At 43.8% G+C, this 24576-nt stretch overlaps 2 protein-coding genes across 2 annotated transcripts in view; both read right to left on the bottom strand.

Moving 5' to 3' along the window:
• The window catches only part of igsf10 (immunoglobulin superfamily, member 10), a 51048-nt gene that overhangs the window by 17098 nt on the left and 9374 nt on the right, over positions 1-24576 (bottom strand). The window contains exons 5-6 of the mRNA XM_043702723.2: positions 7361-11761; positions 2925-3828 (exon numbers count right to left, since the gene is read on the bottom strand). Of these exons, the coding sequence (XP_043558658.2) occupies positions 2925-3828; positions 7361-11761 (5305 nt within the window). The remainder of the gene's footprint in view (positions 1-2924; positions 3829-7360; positions 11762-24576) is intronic.
• LOC148148250 (uncharacterized) lies at positions 20596-24542 on the bottom strand. Its single transcript, XM_087993918.1, has 2 exons — positions 24475-24542; positions 20596-21412 (listed from the first exon to the last, which is right to left on the bottom strand). Exons 1-2 carry the CDS (start codon positions 24540-24542, stop codon positions 20596-20598), a joined length of 885 nt encoding a protein of 294 aa, XP_087850044.1.

Raw genomic sequence — 24576 nt, forward strand, 5'->3', positions numbered from 1 at the left:
GTGTGCAGAGGACTGTGAAACTTTGCAGAGGAACACAGATACATTGAGTGAGTAGGCAAAGGTCTGGCAGATGGAATACAATGTTAGTAAATGTGAAGTCACACATTTTGGTAGGAGTAACAGCAAAATTGATTATTACTTGAATGATAAAAAGTTGCAGCATTCTGATTTGCAGAGGGACCTGGGTGTCCTTGTCCATGAATCGCAGAAGGTTGGTTTGCCAGTTTAACAAGTAATGAGGAAGGCAAATGGAATTTTGTCCTTCATTACTAAAGAGGTTGAATTTAAAAGCAGAGACCGAGACAAGGTGCTGTTACAGCTGTACAAGGTGCTGGTGAGGCCACACCTGGAGTACTGTGTGCAGATTTGGTCTCTTTACTTGAGAAAGGATGTACTGGCACTGGAGGGGGTGCAGAGGAGGTTCACTAGGTTGATTCTGGAATTGAGGGGGTTGGCCTATGACGAGAGGCTGAATAGACTGAGATTATATTCGCTGGAATTTAGAAGAATGAGGGGGATCTTATAGAAATACACAAAATTATGAAGGGAATCGATAAAATAGAAATAGATAGGATGTTTCCACTGGCTGGGTGAGACTAGGACAAGAGGGTATGGCCTCAAGATTAGAGGAAGCAGGTTTAGATCTGAACTGAGCAAGAACTTCTTCACCCAGAGGGTTGTTAATCTATGGAATTCCTTGCTCAGGGAAATAGTTGACGCTATTTCAGTAATCACTTTTAAAGCTAGGGTGGATACATTTTTGAAAAACCAAGGAATTAAGTGAAATGGTGAAAACGTGGGTAAGTGGAGCTGAGTCCACACAAAGATTGGCCATGATCTTCTTCAATGGCGGAGCAGGCTTGAAGGGCTGAATAGCCTACTCCTGCTCCTAGTTCTTATGTTCTAATGGGATATAGGAATATTGCAAACAGAACGCATTTTTTATTCATTCATGGAATGAAAGCATCGCTGGCTAGGCCATCCCTAATTGCCCAGAGGGTAGTTAAGAGTCAACCACATTGCTGTGGGTATGGAGTCATGTGCAGGCCAGACCAGGTAAGGATGATAGTTTCCATTCCTAAAGGATATTTGTGAACCAACGGAACCGACAATCGATTCATGGTCATTGTTAGACTCTTAATTCCAGATTGTTTAAAATTAAATTCAAATTCCAACATCTGCCTTTGTGAGACTTGAACCCAGGTCCCCAGAATATTAGCTGGGTCTCTGGATTGACAGTCAGGGTGAGAATACCACTAGGCGATTGCCTCCCCGAAAATGGAAATGGAAAGTACAAGAAATAAATACTAACATAAAATAAAGTTACAATTCCAAAGAATGAAATGAAGGCACTCTCTCTCAATACTCAAAATATTTCTAACAAGGGAGTTGTTTACTTTATAAATGGTTATGATCTAGCTGAAATTATGGCTAAATAGGGCCAAGGCTGCAAACTGAATATTGAAGAATATTTCACAGGTGAACAGGAGGAGGAGCTGGGGTATTCCTGTTCATATAGTGAGAACATTATTAAGAAGGGGGTGGGGAGAGAACCAATAGATGTAATGTATTTGGATTTATAGAAGACTTATAGAAGACTTTGGATTTATAGAAGACAAAGTCCCACAGGAATATAATAAGCAAACATAAAGGACATATGATACAGGGTAATATATTAGCATGGATTGAGAATTAGTTAATGGAAAGAAATCAGAGCATTGGAAAAAATGGGCCATTTTTAGATTGACAGTCTGTGACGAGTGGGGTACCACAAGGATCAGTGCTTGGAACCAAATTGTTCACAATCTACATCAATGTTTTGGACATGAGGACCAAATGTAACATTTTCAAGCTTGCAGATGCTATGAAATGAGATAAAAATGTGTGTTGTGTGATGCTGCAAAGAGGTTTCAAGGGGATCTGGAGGATCAAGTTGAGACAATCGTGGCAGATGGAACACAATATGAATAAGCGTGAAGCTGTATACTTTGGTGAGAGGAACTCAAATACAGAATGTTTCTTCAGTGTCAAGATTGGGAAATGTTGATTTACAAAAGGACCCGAGTGTCTCTGTACATAACTCACTGAAAGCTGCTAACAGCGCTGGAAACGATGCTGAGGTGGGTGATCAACCATGGGCTAGAATGGTAGAGCAGGCTCAAGGGGCTGAATGGCCTACTCCCATTCCTATTTTCCTACATTCCTAGAAACATAAAGCATTTTTTATATCAGGCAGCAACAAAGCCACAACAATGTACATCAATATGATGCTTTTCCTTTTGACAAATCTCCCAAGGTGCTTCACAGAAACCCTACCGGAAAAAAAAAATGGACATTTAAACAAAGGAAGTATCTGCAGTGGCTTGACCATGAGCTTAATCAAAAGAGTAGAATTTAAAGAAACCCTGAGATTCAGGGCACAGGAAATAAATTTCAGAGAAGGCAGTTTGAACAAAATGTTGAAAGCAATGGATAGGGTTAGTTTTTTAAAAAAAATGGGCAGTATTCCTAATTGGATTAATTGTTTTATTACCTTAGACTCTGTTATACCTAAGCAACCAGCTATCTGTTGTACTGTCCCTAAAGTGTGTCATTGACTCTGTAAGTGTTTCTTAGCAAAAGCGTATTCAAATCCTTAAGACAGATGGAGTAACTATGAAGAATTTTCAAAATAGTTTCCATTGTATTCATGTACACCTGACTGAATAAACGTGTTTAACCTCGCTCATCATTAGGAAACTGACAACATTTGGTAAAGGTATCCTTCAAAGTCACTGGAGGGTAATCTTGCCAGAGGTATAACATTTCATCAATCCTTTTTGTTCACTGCCACGTGGGCGAGTTTAAAACTGTTGCAAGGAGTCTAGTAAAACTATTGCTAACTAGAAGTCAGCCAAGAGATGGAAGTAAATGTGGAATCTTACCGGTGCCACTGATCCACAACTAACTTGGATGGCAATCTCCAAATGATCTTGGGCTTTGGATCACCTGTGGCTGAGCAGTGGAGTTGTAATTTATCTCCATGGTTCACTTTCTTCTTACTTGAAGAAGCAGAAACAATTTTAGGGATCTCCTGTTTGCGTTCCACCATTAAACTTATAATTCTCCTTTCCAATCCTGTTGAACTTGTAGCTATACATTCGTAATTCCCACTGTCTGACGGAGTTAAGGATTTGACGTAAAGTGTCCCATTGGTAAAGACAAATAATTTTGTGTTGATAAACTGCAAAGGTTTGATTTCTGTGCCATCAAAGAGCTGCCAATGGACAGAAGGTGCAGGTGTCCCCACAGCAGTGCAGGGCAGTCTGATGTTCTGTCCTTCTTGACCTTTGACATTCTCTTGCCTTGCTTCTAGGATAGCTGGGGGCTGAGCGACCACTTGCATCCTAACTGTGACTGTATCAATCCCAGCTGGATTACTAGCCACACACCTGTAACTCCCTTGATCATACACGGTTACTGCTTTAATCTTGAGGGTGCCATCAGCCAACACTGAAACTCTCCCATTGAATGGGCTGCTGTTTCTCACCAGGGTCCTGTTGGAAAGGATCCATGAAATTGTTGGAGCTGGTCTTCCATGAGATCGGCACTTCATCTCCACTGGGTACCCAGCATGGACTGTGATGTCTTTCATTCGTGGTTCTAATATCTTTGAAGGGTAGGCTATGACAGATAGAGTGACTACAAGTCGTTCTGAACCATACTGGTTTTCTGCTATGCAGAGGTACTGTCCGCGGTCCTGAACTGTGATTTTCTGAATGGTCAGTGTGCCATTTGGAAAGACCTCAAATTTATTGCCACGCTTAGCTTTAGCTGTGACTGTTGCACCTACAAAAAGAACCACAGAATTATATCAAACAAATCAGCATTAAATGAAGTGTCAAAGTAATTAAATGCTGCATTACATAAAATCTATAACCTACACTTCACTATTAAAATATATAAGATATATAAAACAGTCCAACTTTGTGGCAGATTATACATTGACTTTAAAAACTTTCAGGTTTTTTGGAAATTATTTTAGGTTCCTCCAAATATGTGGTAAGCAAGAAGCAAGTTAGATGAGTGAATATTTTAAAAACTTAAAACTTATAATTTTAAATGTAAAGTTATGTGATGTAAAAACCATAATGTCAAAGGATATCATGGAATTCATAGAATCATGTCAGAAAGTTTATTTCACAGTCAGCAGCAGCTTATATAAGTACTTATGTAAGTACTTAATATTTATTTGATAAAGAAGTCCAACCAATGTAATTATGGTTATGTTAGCATACAAACATCTGAAATGTTGTGAGTTCACAACCTCACCCAAGCAAATTAGGGCAAATGAGTTGGTAATCTGTGGACAAATACCAAGAAAGCATTGTCTTAAAGCTTCAATTAGTTCAGGATTGCCCTTCAGTGATCTTTTCCATTACCCAATCAGCCCTACAAGTGACTCCAATACCACACTAGAGGACTGATGGTTAAAGTCCTCAGAACAACCAAGGATGGGCAGGAAACATTTCCTTCTTGGGCTTCCTGGAGACTAAAACAATCTATGGCTGACAGGAGGAAAGCTTCCTCTGTTTCCAATTGTGTACAACTATGGTTTAACAATAACAAATATCCTATCACACTGAATTGTGGATAGATGGCCACATATTCAAATATATCCCTTGTCAGCTTGCTGAAGCTGTTTTACATCATATCGCAGGTATGAAACTGACAGCTGGGGAGAATGTCTCACAGCTGGCAGTGCCCACCTGTGGAGTTTGCTAATCTCATGACCGTAAAGAAGCTTTGATAAGTTTTACAAGGTCTGTACCTGATCCTAGCATTACAAGTGTTTGAAGAGAATTATCAGAAGTGTAATTTCCTAAAAGGCTAAAGGAAGTGAAGTTTCAGCAGTACAGGACCAATAGGAATCAAAAGAGCCACTGTGTACTTTTTAGCCCAGTTTAGAGGATCATTAAAGCAACACATTATGTAGCAAAGGCCTAAGGAATGTCGTAGGATCTTTCATGAAGGGTCCTCAAGTCAATGGATTATGAATGACTCCTGGCTGGAGTTACACTGACATTTTAGTGTCTGCTTCATTTAAATACTTTCCAAGCATGGCACTATTAATTGCTAACTGTCTTTAGACATGTCTGATGCAAAACATGAATAATTAAGTGAGTGAATTAATGAGTGAGCATGTTTATGAATGAGTAAATGGGTGAGAAATGTAATAGATTATTCTGTGAATGGATTAATGAGTGAATGGTGAACCAATGAATGTTTTAAACAATGGATGAGAGTGAACGAATGGCTTAATAAGAGAACAAACGGGTGACTGGGTGATTGAACAAAGGAGTGATGAACAGTGGGTCAGTTGCGTTATTCAAAGACGCATCTTTTTACGAGTTTGGAGAAGATTTGTGCTCAGGACGAGGTTCTGGATATATATTTGCTCACTGAGCTGGAAGGTTCATTTTCATTCGTTTCATCACCATACTAAGTAACATCATCAATGAGCCTCTGGTGAAGTACTGCTGGTATGGCCTGCTTTTTATTTATGTGTTTAGGTTTCCTTGCACGGGTATAAAAGATAAAAATATTGTTATCCTACCTGCAGACAAAGGACTCTTGACAGTCATTTTAAATCAAAGAGATTATGTTGGGAAAGCGAACGCACTGCTTGCAGATACCAACAATTACTAACGAGTGGCGATAAGACTCGACCCCAACTACAGAACCGAATCACAGCCCTACTCAAAACAAACTTCAGGAATCTGGAGAAATAAATAAAACTAACTTCCAAAAAATGAAACCAGATGGATCCAAGACACCGTACTTCTTTGGATTACCCAAAATTCACAAACCAGGAGACCCCCCTGACCCATAGTCTCACTACCTGGAACACCAACTTACAGATTGACCAAGGAGCTACACCAAAGACTAAAACACTGAGTAGAAGACTCACGCCACTCCATCCACTCCACCCAAGAATTCCTGAAGACCATCAAATACACCAGGATAGAAGAAGATGAAATAATGGTCTCCTTTGATGCAACAGCCCTATTCACATCCATCAACATTAACCTGGACAAGGAAACACTGACTACGCTATTAGAAGAACCGAAGGCACATACACCAAACATCACCAACATCATCAGCAAGGACATTATTGTCAAGCTAGTGGGCCTATGCCTTAACACACACCTCACCTTCAACAACAAAACCTATAGACAAACCAACGGAACACCCATGGGATCTCCGATATCAGGGTTCTTAGCAGAGGCAGTAATGTAGAGACTCGAACAAACAGCTCTGCCAACTGTCCAACCCAAACTTTGGGTCCACTACTTGGATGACACCTTTGTCATCACTAAACAAAACAAATGAGAGGAAACCTTCAAGACTATCAATATTACCCTTACTGGCATAAAATTAACTAAAGAGAAGGAAAACAACAACAAACTGCCATTCCTAGACATCACAGTAGAGTGAACAGCCAATGGGGAACTTCAAACCAGCGTCTACAGGAAAATAACTCATACAGACCAAATACTGAACTACAGAAGCAATCATCACAATGCCCACAAATGGAGCTACATCAGAACATTATTTCAATGAGCCACCACACACTGCAGCACAGAGAAACTACACAGAGCTGAGGAAAATCACCTATACAGTGTATTCAAAAAGAACGGATACCCAATGAACACAGTGCACCAATTTCTCAGCAACAAACCCAAACAAGCAGACAAAATGGGTCCAAAAACCCTAGCCACTCTCGCCTACATCAAAGACGTCTCAGAAATGACTACCAGACAAGTCAGACCTCTTGGCATCATGGTAACCCACAAACCAACCAAAATACTAAGATAGCAGCTAATGAACTTGAAAGACCTTAGACAGACAACAAGCAAACTAATGTCATTTACAAAATACCTTGCAAGAACTGTAACAAACACTACATTGGACAAACAGGCAGAAAACTAGCCATCAGAATACATGAACATCAATTAGCCACAAGAAGACATGGCCTACTCTCATGAGTATCTTTACATACAGATGAGGAAGGACACCACTTTGACTGGGACAACACATCCATCTTAGGACAAGCCAAACAGAGACATGTGCAAGAATTCTTAGAAGCATGGCACTCCAACTGGAACTCTATCAAAAAACACATTGACTTGGATCTCATTAACCCTGCCCATTCAGGTTGCTTCTATTGTTCTAACTTTAAAAAAATACCCAAGGCCTCACAATCTCTTTATTTATGGGATTTCAATAGACAGCCTTACACCTCTGTTTTTAAGACCTTTCTTCTTAAAAACTAAAATCGAATACACTTCTTCAAGCCTTGATATCATCACACGCTTACCTGTTGAGATTTTTGTCCAGCTGATGATGGGAAGAGGATTCCCAGTTGCCTCACATGGTATAAACGCATCAGAATCTGCCACAAAGGTGAAACTGGCTTTGTTTCCACCGATCAGTCTTGGTTTGGAGGGACGATTCTGACTCATGGGATCCACCGCAATGACATTGGGTGACAAAGCATCGGACTTGTTGAAAAACTCATCTTTGCCCCCTTCATTCCCTATTGTGTTTTCAAGATCACTGTTCAATGGGGGTGGTGCCACCCTGTATCTAGTTGGCCCCTCTGTAAAACTCAGTGGTGTTTTCCACTTAGTCTCAGTACTGGTTTGAACGGTGCTTATGGCTTTGGTCTGCAGGTTTTGCCGAAGTGACGTATCCATCCTGGATTGTGGCAGCAGAGATTGGTCCCGCTTCGGAGGCACAGATGTGGTAAACCTGTGTAAGGTGATGCGGAATCTGGGCAGAGTCCTGGGCGGAGACCTGGCAGTGGTTGGTGGCTGTTTGGAGCTTGCAGCCACAGTTGTAGCAAGTACACTTGGCTCAGTGGATGGTACAATGGTTGTGGAGGCACTGGTGCTTTCAGTAGCTGGGGGCAACAGCATTATTTTGGTAGGATCAATTTTCTTTCTGATGGTAGACCACCTAGTTGCCTCTGTGAAACTGGATGATTGAAGGGTAACAGTTGGAATTCCCCTTGCTGTGGTTTTGGAAGTAGGTGGGATTAGGATTATCGTATTGGGTGTGGTGAGTGGCTTTACAGTTGACTGACTGGTAAGGGCATTGCTAGGCAGATGTAGAACTTTAGAATTATACTGCCTTGTGATTGTAGCAGGAGTCACTCCAGCTGAGGTTAAAAGAGACTTGTAAGATTGTGCATCTTCAATGGTGGTGCTAGCTGCAATGGCAACATCATGAGATGCTTCAGTGGCTACTCTAGTGCGTGGAGGTAATGGAATCCTAGTTTTTGTTGGATGCATCTTCCTACTTTCAGCTGCTGATGCCACCAAGCGGTTACGACTCATGTTTGACCATGACGATGATAGACGCTTTCTTGTTCTGTTAAACTTGCCAGGTCTCCGCCGACGGAATCCCATTCTGCGTGTTGCATAAGTTGTTTGGATAGTGGCTGCAGTGGTGGTCACAGTCTCTGAGGTGAAGGGAACAATTTTAACCGTTGTTGGCAGATTTGTGGTAGAGGGGGTATGGAGGAAAACAGTAGAGAGCCTCGTAGTTGCCTTAGTTTGGTTGCTATAGGGATTTGGTGTCGAGAAGTTTGGTCTCAGTGAGCCTCCTACTGCCTGCGATGTACTCACACTGTGGGGAGTAGGCTTCGTTAAAATGATGGACATTTTAGGAACAGCAGTTTTGGCCTGGGAACTCTTGATGGGTTTACGAAGCCTTCTCAAAGCATCCTTCTGATTTTTTAATCCGAAAAGCCGATTCCAAGGGATTTTCCCACGAACAACCTTGGAGGACCGTGTTGAAGGCTCAGCAGTCGTCACAGTCGTTGTGGAGAGAAGGTCAAAGTAAGGTGACCTTTCTGATAATGTCCCATCGGTATGTGTTGGTCTGGCAACTAAACTAGTCTCAGCGTGCTGTGTTATGGTTTCAGATTCTGCAGTTTGTATTCCAGTATCAGCCCTGGTCACCCATTGTGACCAGGTCCGTTCCACCTCAGGATCACTAACTGTTTGCACTTCTTCCTTAGGATAAATTCTGGTGTATTTGGTGGTAGTTTCACTGGCACTCGAATCTCCAGATTGCTGGCTGGGTGCTTGCATAGACATGGTACTTGCTCCGTTTGGCTTTGGTGCTGGTTGTGGAAGTGGAGGTCCTGGTGGGATCTGGGTGACAGAGGGCATATGATTTGGGCTGGAGGCTGCAGAATGCATCAAGGTGGACAGTGTTGTTCTCTCTTCAGACAACGCCGGCCTCCTCAGCTCGGGTCTCACAATCTTGTACCTGTGTCTCCGTCTGCCGGACTTACCAAAACGGCGTCTATAGGGGAATTTCTGTCGCCATCCAAAGCGCTGGGATTTGGAAACTGGAGCACCAGTCGTGGCTTCCCTTACGATGTGAAGCTGCTGAGTGAGGATGGTGGACAGGGACGTGGTCAATGGAAATGTGATTTTCTGAGTGGTTTTAAACAGAATTCGATTCCCATCCTCTTTGGCCATAGTTACTGTTGCAATGTGAGTGTGATAGTCACGTGTCCTTGCAGGGTCAACCTTTCCTGTTGTGTCAGCTATTGATAATGTGTGTTCCTTTGGTTTGTCTGTGGTCAATGGTGTTGGTGTTGGACTCGGCATGTAATGGGTTTGCTTAATGTCGCGAGAAACTGTCACCTGAAGTTCTGCATTTGCTTCGGTTGGTTTAGGTACATGGGGAGTTGCGGTTGGTCCCTGGGATATCACTCTGGTAGATTCTTTTTTGGTAATGGTCTCTGTTACTTTTGGAAACAAACTGGAATCTGTAGCCCCCTTTAGAATTGGAGGAACTGCAGCTTTTGCATCTAGCTCTGTTGTGTGGAATTGCTTTACAGTCGGAAGAATTGATTTCAACTGTGGACCAATTTCTGTTGACTTCTCAGTGATAGGATATGACGGAAAACCTGAAACAACCATAGGCAGTTTGGTTGTTACCACTATTAATTCTTCCTCTTCTGCATTTCCCAAGTCAACCCCTGATGCTTCTTTCTCATCAGCAGTTGGCTCCAACATCAAATCTGTCGCATGAGGTTTGATGGTGATTTTACGTGTTGCGGTTTTTGTGGAGACTTTTTTTCTGACCTTCGCCAGGTACTCTGCCCAGTGCTGAGGGTCTACTCTCCTTCGAGGCTGTTTCAACCGTCTACGGTTGGGCCGCTGATGCGTTTTTCTGCCACTGCCTTTAGTTCTCCTCCTGGGGGTAACAGGGACAGCTGTGCTTGTTTCTGGTTGAGATGTGGGCTGTGAACTGCTGGTCGTAATATAGTACGTCTCATCCTCTGAGGTACTCTGAGAAGAGAACTGACCATCTTCCAAATCTTCAGGCTCTAGCATGTCTTCTTCACTCTCCCCGGACCCAAAGTTTCCTTCTGCTCCATCGTTACTTTCAGCGATTTCTTCCTCAGAAGAAATTCTGGAGCCAGTAACCGTTAGTTGTAGCGCCAAGAGATCAATCCCATAACGGTTCGCGGCCAAACACCTGTAAAAGCCACTGTCCCTGGTTGTTAGCCTTTTTATCTTTAAAGTTCCATTTGGGGTTATCTCCTTATTCCCAGTTGTTTGATGTAATACTCTATGGTCTGGAAGAACCCAACTAATGGATGCGTTTGGGACGCCAGTTGCTTGGCATGGAAGATGGATTGAGTCTCCACCAGATTTAGTAATGTAAGGGCCATTTATATAGTCCTCTGCCACATTAGGGTCCAGAACAATGACTCTGAAGCTCAGTACATCTGCATCTTGGTAATTGGTTCCCACACAGTGATAGATGCCAGTGTCGTAGAGGTCAGCTATTCTTAGTATGAATTTACCATCTGCACTGACCGAAACCCGGCTATCATCGCTACTGTATGGAGCGCGCATTTTGCTGCCATCTGGAAGTATCCATGCAATGATGGGTTTGGGGTCACCAACAGCTTGGCACTCTAACTCCACTGTCCCACCTACCACCACAAAGTGTTCCGTTTTTGCACCTTTGGCTTTCTTTATCATCACCCAACTATTTTTCCCAGGCTTAGCTTCCAGGTCTTGCAAGTTAATTTGAACCTCTACCTGGTATTTGATTTGCAAAACATTCAAGGTGGTCTGAGTCCTGTCCATCTGTAGGTTTATCTCGTCTTGCATCAGCCATGCGGGATCTGCCCTGATCTGCATCTCAACGCCAGTAAACTGGTGCAAGGCAGTGGCTGATGACTGTTTGTAAAGGTAACTCATGTGCGGTGTTTTGCTCAGCAGTGTGTCCTTCTCAAGTTGTAGAGGCGAATCAGTGTACATTGCCAAGATGCCCCAAAGCCGCTGGAGCTGTTCATAGTCGACATAGCAGACCAGGAAGGTTGACAGGGAAGAGTTTAGCAGCACGTAGCCTTCTTTTTGATCCAGGCTCACCTGTGGTGTTCCTGAGGGTCTGTGAATGTTGCAGGTTATTTCACAGCCATTCCCGGATTGATCGCTCATGTTCAAACTCGTCTGACCTAAAGGTGCCACAAAGTCCTTGGCATTAACGGCTGCGTAATCCCCCTCTTCTTGCAGAGTGCTGTTACTGATTTTCAGTGGGGATTGGATACTTGGTGGTGCACATGCAAACACTGAAGGAGGTAGCTGTAAAATATCTTTGCCTCGAGAGACATCTGGAGTCGCGCACAAAGGGCAGATCTGACCATTTGGATAATTCCGGTCTCTCTTGCATTTGATTATTCCTGCAGAAAAAAGAAAAATCAGTAGTATTTCTTCTGGTTCTTTCATGCCTCAGTTGGCAAGCATTATTAATCCAAGAAAAAGGAATTAATTATCTGTGCAGTCAATGTTGTCATACATCTATCAAAACCAAAGTTTAATTAAATGGGAAAATGTTGGACTGAGATGTGTAATAATAAAATGAGTTCAATGGTCTTTCAGATTCCTTTTAATCTTTTATAGTTCTGGTCTAACTGACAGGATTTCCTGCCAAGTTACCATGTTGACATTTATTTAACCTGTTGTTTAACTGGGAACTTGCCTAGAAAACACATATCTAAGACTCGTGTTCTCTAGTTTCTGCAAAGAAACAAAGCAATAGGAGAAGGAATCTTTAGGAAAACTTGCAGTTACTGAAAGTTACACTGAAACCTCTGAAGCTCTGCACTCCCCAAACCATTCAGCATTAAATCTGAAACTGACAGTACAGCCACATCTTTCAGAAACATGCACGGTCGAGTTTGGACAATCCAAAATGATGTGATTCTTTCAGATTTAAAGCAGAGCAATTATCAAGAGGGATTATCTGGGAGATTCCTCTCAACAAGACAGAACATTAGTTTACTTCCTCATACAGAAGGACTCCTTTTTCACAGTTATGAAGACACACTTAAAGTACAGATGTTCAAACAGGTAAAGAATACAGTTTACTAAAACATCTTGCCACTTGAACTTCACACACACGGCTTGGAACTTAATTCAACATTATCCATCTATACATGACATATTAAGCATTTTTTTCTATGCATTGAAGGAAAGGTCATGTCATGCCTAGCTGTCATACCTGGATACGTGCTTTAACCTGCTGAAGTTTATCTAACACCATGTAATTAAGATTATACCTCCTTTATTCCAAAGAAGGATTGTGCAAAGTTTTTTTCCTCCCTGGCATTACTGCCTCCCACTCCCTTGGACTAATAGTCCCTAGTCCCAGAGGACACAGGAAACAGACTAGTCCACTTCACCCCTTCAGCTGATTTAATTATTCAGTGAGATCATGGTTACTATATGACCCAGCTCCAAATATACATTTTGCCCCAAATCTTGTACTAACAAAAATCTATTAATCTCAGTTTTAAAGATACCAATCGCTTAAAAGTCAATTGTTACTTGTGGAAGAGCATGCTAAACTTCTAATCGGCTTTTAGGAGAACTGATCCCAAATTACTAGTGAGGGGCTGCATTTTTGGAGAGGAGAAGGCTCAGAGGAGATTTGATAGAAGTTTTCATAACCAGGCGAGGTTGGGATAAACTAGATAAGGAGAACATGGCAGCCATGATGTGGAGGTGCCAGTGTTGGACTGGGTTGGCCAAAGTCAGAAGTCACACGACATCAGGTTATCGTCCAGCAGGTTTATTTGAAATCACAAGCTTTTGGGAGGAACATCCTGAAAGCTTGTGATTTCAAATAAACTGGTGCCGTGTGACCTCTGACTTTATGCGTGGCAGGATTGAGAACCAGATAGCACAGATTTCTTGCATAAGAAGAAAATGCGAGTTACAATTTTTTTTTCACACAGCGAGTAAATAATGCCTGGAATGCTTTGCTAGGGGTGTGGTGGAGTCCAGTACAATCGAGACATTCCAGAGGGCATTAAATGGTTATTTAAATAGAAACAAGGAAAAGGCCAGGAGATTGACTCTAAGCCAAATTGTTTAGCGAGCTGATGCAGATGCAATGGGCCAAATGGTCTCCTTTTGCATCCTAACAATTCTACAATTGATTTTCATCGCTGAAAGCTCTTGATTCAGTTTTAACAATGCCCCTTACTCCTTCTCTACTTTCTCCTACTCTACTCTGTTGGATCCCCTTAATATCTTGAAAACTTCAATGAAACAATGCATTAACATTCCAAATTCCAAGGAACATAGTTTGTGTGACCTCTCCTCCTGATTTATCCCCAAAATCTCATTCTGGCAAATCCTCCCTGCAATTTCTCTAAGGCCAACATATCCTTCTCAGTATGTGGTGTTGAGAATTACTCACAGTATCCAGCTACGCTATAAACAAGGCATTAGAGAGTTGGAATATGGCTTTTCCCAATCGTATCCTAGCCATCTAAATATAAACATCAGCCTTTTTGAATATTTTCTGGACCTGTATGTGACATTTATTATGTAGTATGTACCCTCTTCTCTCCTTTTACAGGTTCCAGGTGGATGCCATGTCTGCTGATATTGAAATACATTAGCCATAAGTTTTGGCTAGTCGCTTAACCTACCAATAATCAGTTTGTACCTTCATATTTCCATTTACATCTCCATGGCATGGGATGGGGATACATCAGTAACTCAATACCTAGTGTCCAGAGTCCACCTGAACAGGTCAGCCAAGTACAGGCTGGAGATCGAACCAGGAGCAGCAATGGAGCCCCTGACCTTTGTCCTTATGCCTGTACATTGCCACCACTTTTGTCTTACCAGTGAATTAGGATTGTGGCTTTTCATCAGATCATCTTAGTTGTTGAAGAAAGCAGGGAATTGTTGAGTCCCTATCATTCAGCCTGGTGGGACACCATTAGTCACACTGTACCAAGTAAGAGATTCCGCCCTGTCGTTCAGTATTTTGCACAAGATAATCATGAAACTACTCCACAGAGGCCGGAATCCCATCACCAAGTCATCCTTTGTTTACACATGGAGAGTCCTTGACACTGATCCAGCTCCATTACAGCCAGCTCTCAGAATGGCAGAAGGTCTGACACACCTGCTTATATCTGTCAGCCAGCACTCCCTGATTGGGCCAGGTTATCAGCCCCAATCAGGGAACCCACATTCTGTGAGGTCATCTGGCTGACCTCATTACAATTCCTACATCCTTCTCCCTCTGAGTCCAAGGACATAGGCTGGTTGCCTTCTGCGGTGTTTTAGCACCGGGTAAGGTTCCTCTGACTCTGTGTCCATCTCAGATTCAGAGATATTTTCAACCGTTGACAGAGGGAGAAAATAAGGTTCCACCAGATTTTCCGACTGTTCCAAGGAGCCGAGCATGTTTTGGTCCTGTATCATTTGCAAGTTCACGGCTTTCATATGGTCCACGTGTTTGTTCAGGACCATCACACATACTTATCTTTATCTGTTACTGGACCTGACCTCGCGTTGATTAAGCTGACCTCATTACAATCACTACTCTTACCCATTCAGGGCCATTCCCATGGTTCCACACCAAACTTCGTCCCTTGAAGTAAACTGGCTCTCTCGCTTAGCAGAGAGTGTCTGGTATTTGAGTTCCGGATGCCGTTTCACCATCATACCCCCTCCTCCACCAGGTCTGGGGTGATCAGGTTTAACTTGGGGAGAAGACTCTGCACCGTCAGCAACTCTGCTGGAGCTATCGCTGTAGATGCACGAGGGGTGGTCCTATAACCATTTAGGTTTTGGTAGTGAGCAAAGCTCTAGGCGGTTTCTTCAAACCTGCCTTCAAAGTTTGGACTGCTCTTTCTGCCAAGCTATTGGATGATGGATGGTGTAGAGCAGTACTTATATGTCAAATTCCATTTGACTTTAGGAATTACTTGAATTCCCTGCTCGTAAACAATGGCTCGTTATCTGTGACCAACATTTCCTGGGTCCATTACTACAAAAGATGTGTGCAGTTTTGCTATCTTTGCCCCCATGTTTGATGAATGAACTCTATGCCATCTTGAGTGGGGATCCGCAATGACTAATCTCAAGCCCACAACTGGATCTGCATAGTTGATTTGTAACCGAGTCCAGGGTTTACCTGGCCATTCCCATGATTGTCGGGGAGGTGTGGGCAGTAATTTTTGTCCTTGTTTACTCTCTGGGCACTGCCCTATCAATGCAACTATGTTTGTACCTAATCCTGGCCACCAGACATAACTTCTCAACAACATCTTTGTTTGGAGACCCCTGGATGTCCCTCATGGAGTTCAGTCAGTATCTGGCAGGAACCTTTGCTCAGGACAATCACTCTTGCTCCCTATAATAATATACCATCCTCTACCATGATCTGGTCTCTCCAGGTCCAAAAAGGTTTCAGTTCTGGTTATGATAACCTTTTAACTTGCCCGTCACCAGCAGCTGTTGCAGTTTTGTCAGGGCCAGATTTTCTGTGTCCAACGTCTGATATTGTCAGCTGTGACCGTAAGTGTGCCCAGAAAATGTACAACCATTACATACTCTTCCAGTGGCAGTATCACAGCTGGTGTGTTTGCCAGTGGGATGTGGCTCAATCCATCTGCATTTGCTACTTGGCCTCCTGGACAGTCCTCCAACTTGTAAACGTACACACTTAGTATTACAGCCCACGCTGAATTCGACAAGAAGCTAGATTTTTTTTTAGATTAGATTACATTACAGTGTGGAAACAGGCCCTTCGGCCCAACAAGTCCACACCGACCCGCCGAAGCACAACCCACCCATACCCCTGCATTTACCCCTTACCTAACACTACGGACAATTTAGCATGGCCAATTCACCTGACCTGCACATCTTTGGACTGTGGGAGGAAACCGGAGCACCCGGATGAAACCCACGCAGACACGGGGAGAACGTGCAAACTCCACACAGTCAGTCGCCTGAGGTGGGAATTGAACCCAGGTCTCTGGCGCTGTGAGGCAGCAGTGCGAACCACTGTGCCACCGTGCCGCCCACTATGAGCGGCACTATCTTGTCCTCTTTAAGTGGACCGAGCAGGGGTTTGTGGTCCATTATTATCACAAATTTGTGGCTATAAAGGTATTGGGTGGAACTTCCTAACACCAAATATGACCACCAAACCTTCCTTCTCTACCTGGGCATATTTACCCTCTGCATTAGCCAAAGTTGTAGATGCAGATGCCATTGGGTGTTCCTCTCCATTGTGCCACCAATCAGCTCATACTCCCCTGATGCCTTGTGTGGAGGCATGACAGCCAATACCAGATCTCACTTGGGATCCTCTAACACCTTAGAGGATGACAGCTGTTAGTTTACTTCCCTGAAAGCTATGGCATGGCTATATGACCATTTTTAAGGCTGACTCATTTTTAAGAGTTGATGCAGAGATGCCAGGATGGAGGCTAGGTTATGCATGAACTTTCCATTATAATTCACCAGCCCAAGGAAAGATCTAAGCTCCAGTATAGACGTGGAACCAGGCCACCTTTGATCACTCTCACTTTATTTTCCAACTGATGTAACCTGGCCCTGTTGACTCTGTAGCCCAAGTAGTTCACTTGGGATGCCTGGACTACCCATTATTTCCTTTCTAAGATGTATACCCACCTGGGAGAAACATCAAAGGACTATGTCCAAGTTCTCGAAGTGTTCCTTATTGATCTTCTCTGTTATAAGCGCATCATCTAGATAAATGGTGACGCGAGGTAGGATTTGCAAAAATATTCTCCATTGTTTGCCAAAAAATTGCACAGGCTGTCAATACCCCAAATGTCAGTCTTGTGTATTGCTACAAATCCTTAGGGGTATAAATTGTAGCATACTTTTGGGAATCCTCATCTAACCACAACTGTAAGTACGCATGGCTCATCTCCAGCTTCATGAAGGACAACCCCTCTGCCAGTTACGCATATAAATCCTCGATGCGAGGGATTGGGTATTTATCCAGCTGCGAGAAGTCGTTTACCGTTTAATTAAAATCTTCACTAAAGTGAACCAACCCATCAGGCTTCACAATTGGTACGATCGGTGCAGCCCGTTCCACAAACTGGGATGGTTTAATTATTCCTTCGCTTTCCAGCTTTCTGATTTCTGCCTCTACTTTTGTCCATAAGGCAAATTGCACTGAGAGGGCCTTGCAAAATTGTGGACTTGCTCGCTGGCCAACATGGAAGGTAGATTTAGCTCCTTTGATAGACCCTAGAATTTCCTAAAAGACTTCTGGCCATTTAATTAGAACTGGCCAGAACATAGAACAGTACAGCACAAAACAGGCCCTTTAGCCCACGATGTTGTGCCAACCATCGATCCTCATGTAAGGTAAACCTAATGTACGAACCCTCAAATTTCTGTGACCATATGCATGCCCAGCAGTCTCTTAAGTATCCCCAATGACCTCGCTTCCACAACTGCTGCTGGCAACCCATTCCGTGGTCTCTGCATAAAGAACCCGCCTCTGACATCCTCTCTATACTTTCCACCAAACAGCTTAAAGCTATGAGCCCTCATGTTAACAATTTCTGCCCTGGGAAAAAGTCTCTGGCTATCAACTCTATCTATGCCTCTCATTATCTTGTACACCTCAATGAGGTCCCCTCTCTTCCTTTTTTCCAATGAAAAAAGTCCGAGCTCAGTCAACCTCTCTTCGTAAGATAAGCCCTCCATTCCAGGCAGCATCCTGGTAAATCTCCTCTGAACCCTCTCCAAAGCATCCACCAGAACTGGATACAGTATTCCAAGTGCGGTCTAACCAAAGTTTTATAGAGCTGCAACAAGATCTCACGGCGCTTAAACTCAATCCCCCTGTTAATGAAAGCCAAAACATCATATGCTTTCTTAACAACACTGTCCACTTGGGTGGCAATTTTAAGCGATCTATGTACCTGCACACCAAGATCCCGCTGTTCCTCCACACTACCAAGAATCCTGACTTTAATCCTGTACTCAACTTTCAAGTTCGACCTTCCAAAATGCATCACTTCGCATTTATCCATGTTGAACTCCATCTGCCATCTCTCAGCCCATCTCTGCATCCTGTCAATGTCCTGCTGCAGCCTACAACAGCCCTCTATACTAACAACTACACCTCCAACCTTTGTGTCATCTGAAAACATGCTAACCCATCCTTCAATCTCCTCATCCAAGTCATTAATAAAAATTACAAAGAGTAGAGGCCGAAGAACAGAGCCCTGTGGAACACCACTCACTACTCACTTCCAGGCAGAATACTTTCCTTCCACTACCACTTGCTGTCTTCTGTCGACCAGCCAATTCTGTATCCAGACAGCTAACTTTCCCTGTATCCCATTCCTCCTGACCTTCTGAATGAGCCTACCATGGGGAACCTTATCAAATGCCTTGCTGAAGTCCACATACACCTCATCCACCGCTCGACCTTCATCAACTTGTCTAGTAACATCCTCAAAGAACTCAATAAGATTTGTGAGGCATGACCTGCCCTCACAAAGCCGTGCTGACTGCATTTAATCTTCCAAATGGTCATAAATCCTATCCCTCAGAATCCTTTCTAACATCTTGCAGACGACAGATGTGAGAAATACTGGTCTATAATTGCCGGGGATTTCCCTATTTCCTTTCTTGAAGAGAGGAATTACATTTGCCTCTCTCCAGTCCTCCGGTACGACTCCGATGGAGAGCGAGGATGCAAAGATCTTCGCAAGCGGCGAAGCAATCACATTTCTCACTTCCCAAAAGCTGAGGACAAATCTGGTCTGGCCCTGGTGACTTGTCAATCTTAATGTTTGTCAAACTTTTCAGCACATCAGCTTCCTCAATCTCTATCCATTCCAGCATGCTTACCTGCTCCTCAATGGTTTCATTCACTACAAGGTCCTTTTCTTTAGTAAAGACAGAAACAAAAAACTCATTTAGGGTTTCCCCTACCTCCTCAGACTCTATACACAAGTTCCCTGTGCTATTCCTGATCGGCCCTACTCTTTCTTTGATCATTCTCTTATTCCTCACATACGTGTAAAATGCCTTTGGATTCTCCTTAATCCTTCCTGCCAAGCCTTTTTCATGCCCCCTCCTAGCTCTCCTCAGACCATTTTTGAGCTCCTTCCTCGCCTGCCTGTAATCCTCTAGAGCTGAGCAAGACCCTCGCTTCCTCCACCTTACGTAAGCTGCCTTCTTTCTTTTGATGAGAAGCTCCTCCGCTCTCATCATCGAAGGTTCCTTTATCTCACCCCTTCTTGCCTGTCTCAGAGGAACACATTTATGCATCACTCGCAACAACTGTTCCTTAAACCGTCTCCACATGTCTATAGTGCCCTTTCCATGGAGCAATTGCTCCCAGTCCATGCTTCCCAACTCACGTCTGATAGCATCATAGTTTCCTTTTCCCCAGTTAAATATCCTCTCATTGTGCCTGCTTCTCTCCTCCATAGCTATGTAGAATGTGAGGCAGTTGTGGTTACTATCACCAAAATGCTCTCCCACCGCAAGATCTGACACCTGCCCCGGCTCATTGCTGAGAACCAAATCCAAAATGGCCTCTCCCCTTGTCGGCCTGTCAACGTACTGAGTTAGGAAACCCTCCTGAACACACCTTACAAAAACAGCTCCTTCCAAACCATCTGCTTGAAGGAGGTTCCAATCAATATTGGCAAAGTTAAAGTCACCCATTACAACGACCCTGCTACATTCACACTTTTCCAAAATCTGCCGACCTATGCTTTCTTCAATCTCCCTGCTGCTATTGGGGGGCCTGTAGTAAACCCCTAATGAGGTGACTGCTCCTTTACTGATCCTAATTTCCACCTATACTGACTCAGTAGGCAGACCCTCCTTGACAATGGTAACTTCTGTAGCTGTGATACCCTCTCTGATTAGCAGTGCTACACCCCCTCCTCTTTTTCCCCCACTCCCTATTCTCATTAAATGTTCTAAATCCTGGAACACCCAGCAACCATTCCTGCCCCTGAGAAACCCATGTCTCTGTTATGGCCACAACATCAGAGCACCAGGTACTGATCCATGCTCTAAGCTCATCACTTTTATTCCTGATACTCCTTGCATTAAAGCAAACACACTTTAACCGATCCCTTGGTTCTTTCCCAGGAAATTCCTTCCCACTGGCTGCGCTACCTCTTGCTATTGCCTCATCTCGAACTCTCACCACCGGTATATAGCTCAGGTTCCCACCCTCCCTGCCATACTAGTTTAAAGCCTCTTGATCCACTCGAGCAAACCTTCCACCCAGGACATTGGTCCCCTTCCAGTTCAGGTGCAACCCGTCCTTCATGTACAGGTCCCACCTTCCCCAGAAGACATCCCAATTATCTACATATCTGAAGCCCGCCCTCCTACACCAGCTGCGCAGCCACGTGTTAAGCTGCGCCCGCTCCCTGTTCCTCACCTCACTATTTCGTGGCACCGGTAGTAAACCCGAGAACACTACTCTGTTCATCCTGCTCTGTAGCTTCCACCCTAACTCCCTGAAATCACTTTTTATATCCTCGATCCTTTTCCTGGCTATATCACTGGTGCCAATATGTAACACGATTTCTGGCTTTTCGTCCTCCCCTTTCAGAATCTTATACACCCGATCGGAGACGTCCCGGACCCTGGCACAAGGGAGGCAACATACCTTCCGGGAATTCCGATCCTGACCACAAAGTCTCCTGTCAATTCTTCTAACAATCGAGTCTCCTACCACTAGCGCTTTTCTATTCTGCCCCCTTCCCTTCTGGGCCACAGTGTCAGGCTCAGTGCCAGAGAACTGACCACTATGGCTTTCCTCTGGTAGGTCATCCCCCCCAGCAGTATCCAAAACGATATACTTATTGCTGAGGGGAATGTCCACAGGGGATCTCTGCACTGTCTGTCTGTCCCGTTTCCTCCCCCTGACTGTAACCCATCTATCCCTATCCTGAGCCTCAGGAGTGACCAACTGCCAGTAAATTCTCTCAATTATCCCCTCAGCCTCCCGAATGATCCGCAGTTCATCCAGCTCCAGCTCCAGCTCCAATTCCCTAACACGGTTTTCAAGGAGCTAGAGTTGGGTGCACTTCCCGCAGATGTAGCCAGCAAAGACATGTGTCATGTCTCTCACCTGCCACATTCTGCAGGAGGAGCAAGCAACTGCCCTAACATCCAGACCCCACTTATCTGAACGCCCACACAATACTAAACAAGAAAGGTTAATTCAATTGCTATAAATTTTCTAATGGAAGTGTTGAGTCAATCAAGTTGAATCTTTTTTCAACCAATTTCATCCCATCAGGCTTGAGGCCAAGCCTTTTATTACCATCAGGGGTAACTGAGTCAACTGCTTCTCATAAGAGACCGGAACCGTAGGTGTCCCCTTAATCTGTAACGTTTCACTGCTATAAGTTCTCAGCCAAGACCTGGTCAAGGTCTTGTGCAAACAAATGGGTTGGAGTCCAAGGTACAGGCAGACATTTCTGTGGCCAGCAGCGAAAACTTAAAATGGTGTGTTGGTTGAAAAATGTATTGTTGGAAAAGCGCAGCAGGTCAGGCAGCATCCAAGGAGCAGGAGAATCGACGTTTCGGGCATAAGCCCTTCTTCAGGAATTCTTCAAGCTTGGATCCCTGGGCAGGTGACTGAGGTGTCAGTGGGGGAGCACTGTGGGGCCAGTGACCATAATTCTATTAGTTTTAAAATAGTGATGGAAAAGGATAGACCAGATCTAAAAGTTGAAGTTCAAAATTGGAGAAAGGCCAATTTTGACGGTGTTAGGCAGTTCGCAGGTAAAGAGACAGCTGGAAAATGGGAAGCCTTCAGAAATGAGATCACTTGAGTCCAGAGAAAGTACATTCCTGCTAAGGTGAAAGGAAAGGCTGGTAGGTATAGGGGATGCTAGATGACTGAAGAAATTGAGGGTTTGGTTAAGAAAAAGAAGGAAGCATATGTCAGGTATAGACAGGATAGATCCAGTGAACACTTCGAAGAGTATAAAGGTAGTACAAGTATACTTAAGAGGGAAATCAGGAGCGCAAAAAGGGGACATGAGATAGCTATGGCAAATAGAATTAAGGAGAATCCAAAGGGTTTTTACAAATACATTAAGGACAAAAGGGTAACTAGAGAGAGAACAGGGCCCCTCAAAGATCAGCAAGGTGGCCTTTGTGTGGAGTCGCAGGAGATGGGGCAGATACTAAACAAATAATTTGCATTAGTATTTACTGGGGAAAAGGACATGGAAGATATAAAATGCAGGGAAATAGATGGTGACATCTTGCAAAATGTCCATATTACAGAGGAGGAAGTGCTGGATGTCTTGAAAAGCATAAAAGTGGATAAATTCCCAGGACCTGATCAGGTGTACCAGAGAACTCTGTGGGAAGCTGGAGAAGTGATTACTGGGCCTCTTGCTGAGATATGTGTATCATCAATAGTCACAGGTGAGGTGCCAGAAGACTGGAGGTTGGCTAACATGGTGCCACTGTTCAAGAAGGGCGGTAAAGACAAGCCAGGGAACTATAGACCAGTGAGCCTGACCTCGGTGGTGGGCACGTTGTTGGAGGGAATCCTAAGGGACAGGATGTACATGTAGTTGGAAAGGCAAGGACTGATTAGAGATAGTCAACATGGCTTTCTGCGTGGGAAATCATGTTTCACAAACTTGATTAAGTTTTTTGAAGAAGTAACAAAGAGGATTGAGGGCAGAGCTGTAGATGTGATCTATTTGGACTTCATTAAGGCGTTCGACAAGGTTCCGCATGGGAGACTTGTGAGCAAGATTAGATCTCATGGAATACAGGGAGAACTCGCCATTTGGATACGGAACTGGCTCAAAGGTAGAAAACAGAGGGTGGTGGTGGAGGGTTGTTTTGCATACTGGAGGCCTGTGACCAGGATTGGTGCTGAGTCCACTACTTTTCATCGTTTATATAAATGACTTGGATGCAAACATAAGAGATATGGTTAGTGTATAAGAGGTATGGTAAGAGGTATTGGTGGTGTAGTGGACAGCGAAGAAAGTTACCTCAGATTACAACAGGATCTTGATCAGATGGGCCAGTGGGCTGAGAAGTGGCAGGTGGAGTTTAATTTTTATAAATATGAGGTGCTGCATTTTCAGAAAGTAAATCTTAGCAGGCCTTTATACACTTAATGGTCAGGTCCTCAGAAGTGTTGCTAAACAAGAGACCTTGGAGTGCGGGTTCATAAGTCCTTGAAAATGGAGTCGCAGGTAGATAGGATATTGAAGAAGGCATTTGGTCTGCTTCCCTTTATTGGTCAGAGTATTGAGTACAGGAGTTGGAAGGTCATGTTGCGGCTGTACAGGATATTGGTTATGCCACAGTTGGAATATTGCGTGCAATTCTGGTCTCTTTCCTATCGGAAAGATGTTGTGAAGCTTGAAAGGATTCAGAAAAGATTTACAAGGGCGTTGCCAGGGTTGGAGGATTTGAGCTATAGGGAGAGGTTGAATAGGCTAGGGCTGCTTTCCCTGGAGCGTCGGAGGCTGAGGGGTGACCTTATAGAGGTTGATAAAATCATGAAGGGCATGGATAGGATAAATAGACAAAGTCTTTCCCCTGGGTTGGGGGAGTTCAGAACTTGAGGGCATAGGTTTAGAGTAAGAGGGGAAAGATTCAAAAGAAACCTAAGGGGCAACTTTTTCACTCAGAGGGTGGTACATGTATGGAATGAGCTGCCAAAGGAAGTGGTGGAGGCTAGTACAATTGCAACATTTAAAAGGCATCCTGATGGGTATGTGAATAGGAAACATTTGGAGAGATGTGGGCCAGATGCTGGCAGGTGGGACTAGGTTGGGTTGGGATATCTGGTCGGCATGGATGAGTTGGACCAAAGGGTCTGTTTACGTGCTGTCCATCTCTATGACTCTATGAGTCCAGAGTGATTTTTTTTAAAGGAGAAAGTGAGGACTGCAGATGCTGGAGATCAGAGCTGAAAATATGTTGCTGGAAAAGCACAGCAGATCAGGCAGCATCCAAGGAACAGGAGAATCGACGTTTCGGGCATTAGAACCAGGTGACCATTTAACCAGATGTTTATTTGATTGGTTCTGATTCGGATGTTGCTGAGCAATTTAACTGTTCCAACCAGAGGTGGGAGGACTTTCCATGGTGCGCACCCAACTGGTTACCAGCGTATGAGTTCTCTTGCTCCATTTAGATCTAACAGCCCTAATCAGGGAACTCATAT

The sequence above is a fragment of the Chiloscyllium plagiosum genome, unplaced genomic scaffold (genome assembly GCF_037043375.1).
Source record: "Chiloscyllium plagiosum isolate Xiang-an unplaced genomic scaffold, Cpla_swu_hap1 HiC_scaffold_13, whole genome shotgun sequence".
NCBI lineage: Eukaryota > Metazoa > Chordata > Chondrichthyes > Orectolobiformes > Hemiscylliidae > Chiloscyllium > Chiloscyllium plagiosum.